At 42.2% G+C, this 6,267-nt stretch overlaps 1 protein-coding gene across 2 annotated transcripts in view; it reads left to right on the top strand.

Annotated features, from left to right (window-relative positions):
• The window catches only part of kcnt2b (potassium sodium-activated channel subfamily T member 2b), a 38,900-nt gene that overhangs the window by 9,193 nt on the left and 23,440 nt on the right, over positions 1–6,267 (top strand). The window contains exons 2-8 of one of the 2 annotated variants that reach the window (XM_017040581.2): positions 1,251–1,330; positions 1,795–1,897; positions 2,589–2,651; positions 3,361–3,409; positions 3,753–3,812; positions 5,563–5,637; positions 5,948–6,031. In XM_017040581.2, the coding sequence (XP_016896070.1) occupies positions 1,251–1,330; positions 1,795–1,897; positions 2,589–2,651; positions 3,361–3,409; positions 3,753–3,812; positions 5,563–5,637; positions 5,948–6,031 (514 nt within the window). Of the gene's footprint in view, positions 1–23; positions 1,331–1,794; positions 1,898–2,588; positions 2,652–3,360; positions 3,410–3,752; positions 3,813–5,562; positions 5,638–5,947; positions 6,032–6,267 lie in introns of those variants that run through there. The other variant, XM_025064670.1, reaches the window with a different exon arrangement.

Below are 6,267 nucleotides of genomic sequence, written 5' to 3'. Positions count from 1 at the left end.
TGAAAGCAAATGGAGAAGTCAACAAGTTGGAGCCAGACCATCAGCTTCTGTGGCTGCAAACACTTGAGTTTACTCACATGTGATCTCGTGAAAGGAAGGGAGGGAGGAAAAAAAGACAATGACTACCGTGTTACCATGGCAACACTGAAGAAAGTTCCCCCCTCGCACGCGCAAACACACTCATCCGTCAAATATAACTTGTTCTTGAGGTGTGTGTTGGTGAGTGTGAACACGCCGGGTGTCGGTACAGCGTCATTCTGGAACCCTGGGAAGACCCTGCCGCCTTTTCCTCTGCCTGCAGACAGTAGAATAGATTACAGTCGTCCTGCTCCTCTTTCATGTGTCTTTGTGTTGTGACGAGACGACCACCTGTGAGTCGGGCCTGTGGTTTTTTTTATCAGCCCCGACCTGAGTCATCCACTCTTCTCTCTATAGGATCAAAGAAGGGCTACTGAGAATTCTCCCCCGAGGTTTTTTGACAGGAAACAGCGTCACCTTCAGTCTGCCTGCCCGTGTGACTCCAGGCTCGTAGGAGCGCAGCGTCCCTTTGTCAGTTCCATCATGACTTTTCATGAGTGTCCATGTAGGATAGCTGTGCGAATGGTATAACAATCTCATTGACCCGGTTGCAGGTGTGTAGTTTAGACCTGTGTGTGTGTGTGTGTGTGTGTGTCTCTAACAGGAGGGTGCCAGAATGGAAACACAGAAAGAGCAGTAATTATGGCCTCCCATGTTCAGCAGAAACATCAGAGGGAAGTAATTTGTTGCTCTATATTTAATCAGGGGAGATAACGAGACTGACTGCAGCTGTCTGGCCTTATGGGCAGGAGGACAAGCAGGAACAGCATTTCCTCCGAAACCCATTAGTCTTTAATGCAGTCAACCACTGTGTCTTATTTACACACTTTTCAAAGTCAAATATTCATTATGACCCTTTTTGATCAGCAATTGGCTCAGCCGTTCATTTTTTTTATCCTAATATTAATTCTTTCCTTTTCTTCTTTTCCTTTACCAAATCGTTACTTGCTGTCTTTTAATCTGTCCCAGGACTGACACTGTACAGAGGCATGTCCAAGCCTGGGGGGGTCATTGCGTGATGTAAGGGACAAAACAAAAAAAAAAAACAGAAATAACACCATGCCCTACAAAAACATTTCGCGACCCTCTCTTCCTCAGAGAATTTTTCCCCTTTTTTCCTCTCCTCTCCTTCCTTCATCTAATCTCTGCCCTCCGCTCCGTCCCTCTCTCAGGGTGCAGGTAGAGTTCTATGTGAATGAGAACACGTTCAAGGAGCGCCTCAAGCTGTTCTTCATCAAAAACCAAAGATCCAGTGAGTAACCTGTATTTGGGTTGACACCCTTTCTGTTCACATACTGTATTTGTGTAGTTAATGTCAGAAATACGAAAGGTTTAAACTGCCATGCATAAAAAAAATGGTGTTGTTGTATGTAGTAGCAATAGGAGTAGTTGAAGTAGTAGCCTGTAACATCTGTAATAGTGGCAGTATTAGTAGTAGAAGTAGTGGTAGTAGTAATAGGAGTAAAGTAGGCCACAAACTCATCCTATCCCAAATCCTTTGGACTTTATTGTTGGAAATTAATTAACTAATTAACTAATTGTTGTTGTTGTTGTTGTTATTGGTGTCCACTAACCTTTGTTAACCCGTGACCAGTAACTAAGCTTTTTCACTATTCCAAGTCATAAAAACTAAAAACTTTTATTTTAAATCGTTTTCCCCCTTAAGCTGTTGATATACTTTTCCTAACGAGCTGTTAACTGCTGTTTGATTCACAGGTCTGCGGGTTCGAATGTTTAATTTCGCTCTGAAAGTGCTGAGCTGCCTCCTCTACATCGTTAGAGTTCTGCTGGACAATCCGCAAGAGGGGAGACAAGACTGGTGAGAGAACGTGTGATAACAGAGGCTTAATGAGGTGAAGCCAGCTCTCTGTATGTGTAGAAAGTTGATAGCAGAAATAAGTGTTCTCAGCCGATGTCAGAGATAACTGTGTGTGTGTAAGAAAAATCTCATAAAAACAAGAGTGGAGGTGAGGTTTCAGTGGCAGAAGAGAAGGATGGGGGTGCAATCAGGAAAAGCACATAAAACCATAGGGATAGTACAGTACTTCTGTTTAAAAGAAATTTACAAAAATAAAAATAAATCAGATTAGTGGAGGCTTTGTAGTTAATTATCTGTGGCTACATGCATTTTAATCAAATAAAAAAAATCTAATTAATTCTGGTTGATTACTGAATGACTAAAACTATTTTAAAATTATTTTTCATCAACTCACAGTACAATTACAGCTATTCTAATGAACAGTTTGAGAATTTAAGGCTACTCTGTTTGCCTGTATCAGAAGCTAAAGCTATATACTGCAAACAAACTATTAGTGCATTGTTGCCACCTACTGGACTCGAGGGATAGGGTTAGACAAATTAGAGAACTGGGAATGGTGTGAATACTTGCTCTATTTTTAACGCAATATTTTTGCATGTAATTAATTCATTAGAATGAATGGAGTCCTGGCACTGAAAAGACGTTAAATAAAAACGTTTTTATTTTTTTACGTTGTGCTTTTCTCCTGCAGTGTAAGCGGAGAAAACTGCACCAAGCCAAACGCGTCCTCTCGTCCCTGGAGTGAATTTGATTGGTAAGCATGTGTGTCTAATAAGAAATGATAACTCCGGACTGCAAACCAAAGCCGTGAACCACTGCCCCCTGGAGGACTGTGCATGACCGGCGCTGTCCCACAGGTCGGAAATGTTGTATAAAACAATCAATGCAACTTCACTTAGCCGATACAATACCCAATGCTGATGTGGACCATTACAGATCCACCTTCATTTATCACAATGTAACGGTATTGACTGGCTGTCAACTTTATACATACATAGTAGCTGTGTTGGCTAATCAGCTGAGACCTTAGTGGAGATTAAGTATGCAATATAAAACAACAGGGAGGGAGCAGGAAGTGGGCATGGACTCCTCCGTGGCCGTGTCTCCTGCTCTGGGATGTATCGATCTAACGGTTGGCTGGTGACACCGGCTAAGCTCTGGCTCCAAATGAATAAGGAGCCTGACAGAGTGAGCTGGCCACCTTCTCCAGGCTCAGAGAAGAACAGTCAGCCGTGATAAACCCCAGGGTGTCTCTGAACAGAAGAGAAACAACTTTTCTTCAAAGGAAGGCCGTAAATTCCCATTTCGACTGAAAATTACTTCTTCCTCCTGATGGTCATGTCCACCGTCGCTCACTATTGTGCTGAGCAGAAAAGGAATTTCAATATGTTGTCTATTCATTTCACTGTTTATTACAGTTTATTTTGCCCTCTCTTTACTTTCCTTTTCCTTTATCTTCACAGGAAACTGATCATCTGGGTGGATAGACCGCTGCCGCTGTGGGCACTACAGGTTAGATACATCAGCACACTCCTGTGTAAACACACTGTTTGTTCACAATTCTGCATAAATGAATGCACACACATGTGCACGTCGACTGCATGTCTGTTTATTGACACAAGGACAATGAATTCACACGTATGTACACAATCAAAGAGTGGGGTTATCTCCTGCTTTACAAAACCTTTTTCCCTCCAAAGCTCAATCATCAGCACGCCTACTGATTCCACCCACACGCTCCTTTTTCATCAGCGCTGCTCCTAATTCCTCTCCACTATGGTCTCTGTCTGATTGCTCCACTCACTCCCTTCTCTACCCTGTTTCCCACCTCTGCCCTCTTCTCTCTTTTTTGCAGGTGTTTGTGGCTTTCATCAGTTTTTCAGAAACAATGTTGCTTGTGTATTTAAGCTACAAGGTGAGTTACTGGAGGACCTGGGACGACCGTCTGACTTCTCCTGTGATGTCTGTAGATGTGGAGCAAGGGAATGTGTGTGTGGGTGTTTGTGTGTACAGTATATGCTGAGAAAAAGCCTGAGGGTTTGTCGTCCACTTTGCATTTTTGAATGACAGTATGGCCAACAGACTTAAGACTGGGCTGAAGGTGATGGACATAAATATTACAGTTACCATGACATGAAGTATAGATATGCAGATATGAAGTATGTAATTTAACCTCCTCTAGACAACATGATTTTATATAATACTACAGTATAACATTATTTATAATTTAATATTACAGTTTTCCACATTGTATACAAATGACATTGCAGTAAATAATAGGAATTTCTTATTGATGAAGGATATAAAATATCACACATTTACACCCTATGACTGACTATTTAAGAAACACCTTGTGTAATTTGGATAACAATTTCATTTTTTTTTCTGTCAGAAATGCCTAAAAGAGGAACATTTCCTAGTATACTTGTTTTCTGCCTTTGGGTTTTATCGTCCATTTTCCTCTCAATAGGATTGTGGTATATAAAAAACTGATATCATTTTTGCTAGGGGAAGCCAAATACTTGTCATGGAGACTTTAACTTTTTATGTATAATAATAATTACCCTGGAATTTTTTTTTTTTGCTGCACTTCTGGTCTACTTCAAAAGTTTTACTGTGAAACTAGATGGCTACATCCATTTATTCGTCTAAGCCAGGGGTCTTGGCCTCTGTTACCTCTGGCCGTGCTAGATGTGAATAATAATGCCGTTCTTTACAGCAGTCCACTGACTAAGCAGGCAAAACATGAAGAAAAGATTTTTAGACGTGGATACTCGAGTGTTTCATTCGAAGGTTATTCGGAGGTTAAAAAAAACAACTTTAAATTGAACAAGGTTAAAGACTGCTTTTGGATTTCTTTTTGCACTGACAGCCCAGTACTAATATGAATACCCATGACTGCATTTTGTTAATTAAAGTCAGAATTGCCCTCATGTGCCCTTGCACTAAAGATGTTGTTTAATTAGTTCATTAAAATGCTTTTTGTACTGTTGTTTTATACAGTATTTAAAACAAATAAACTCATTTTTTTGTGCCCCTCCAACGAGGTGATGATAGCAGTAGTGGCCCCCGGCACATGAGTCTGAGGTCCTTGGTCTGAGGTGTAAAGGCATGTTTTTTGTTTTCGCCTCTTTAGTTGCTCTTGTAAATGGCGGTGGTCTCCTCAGCAGACCTCGAATCTTCCTCAGCAACAACCTGCTATTGATAAATGGGAAAATCTTTGAGGGGGAGTTTCAAGGTTGCTACAGCAGGGGGCGGATCCATGAGGGGAAGCCTGGCCTTTGATGTACTTGACACCGTACGGACCTGAAGAGGTCTCTCTGCAGATTAGTCAGGAGGCTTCAGGCCGTAGCATTTAGAGCTGACTGCCTCCTGTGGACAAACCCAGTGCCTGTCCACCTACGGCACCTGTGCCATTCAGGTCAGCCACATGCACATAAAAGCCGCCGTGGCTGACAGCTTAATTGAAAATAAAAGCCTGCTAAGTAAACACGGTAATGCTGCTCCTCCACTCAGGGGTCCCCAGGGCGTCGTGTTCCCCTCACAATCCACTCATGTAAAAGATTCTGTGGCAAACTTGTCCTCTTAGCTGGTAATCCCTAAAGGTCGCCGTGACACTAGAGTTTCCTGACCTCTCCGTGTGTGTGCTCTGCTTATGTTTCCAGGGAAACATTTGGGAACAAGTGTTACGTGTTCCGTTCATTCTGGAAATGATCAGCGCCGTTCCCTTCATGATCACTGTAAGTAGAAGGATATGCCTTGGTGAGCACTGACAGCGAGGGGTCTCTCAGACAGCTGTTTGTTTCTCACTGTCACTAACAACGTTCCCAGGAAACATTTGTCACGACACACACACACACACACACACAGTTGATAACTGGTGGGCTCTACCCACTGTATTAGAGAACAGATATCACTACACAGTGGCTCTCACATATTCCTAATCCCGTTCCTTATGGGAGACTGTGTGACTGTGTACTATGCATTTCAAAGAGCAGATGTGATACAGAGGCAGCAGCAGACTGATGCTTTTCTTTCTCCTCCTCACAGGTGATTCTGCCTTCCCTCAAAAATCTCTTTATCCCTGTGTTCCTTAACTGCTGGCTGGCGAAGCACGCTCTGGAGAACATGATTGTAAGCGAAGCACTGTATTTGTGTCAGATCCTTAGCTTGCATTAACTCTAGAAAGAAATGATGATCAGGTTTTCTCAAGATATTCTGGGGGGTTTTTTCCCACAAAATTGTAAATTATATACTTCACCATATTCATGAATGTGAGAGTGAATACTGGTTGGTCACTGTGTGTGTCACTGTAAGTGGAATGGTAACGTGTCCAGGGTCAGGTGTAGAATAGATAGATGTATGGAATG

Source organism: Cynoglossus semilaevis, chromosome 17, assembly GCF_000523025.1.
Source record: "Cynoglossus semilaevis isolate Cse_v1.0 chromosome 17, Cse_v1.0, whole genome shotgun sequence".
Lineage (NCBI taxonomy): Eukaryota > Metazoa > Chordata > Actinopteri > Pleuronectiformes > Cynoglossidae > Cynoglossus > Cynoglossus semilaevis.
This window is presented reverse-complemented; position numbering and strand designations above follow the sequence as displayed.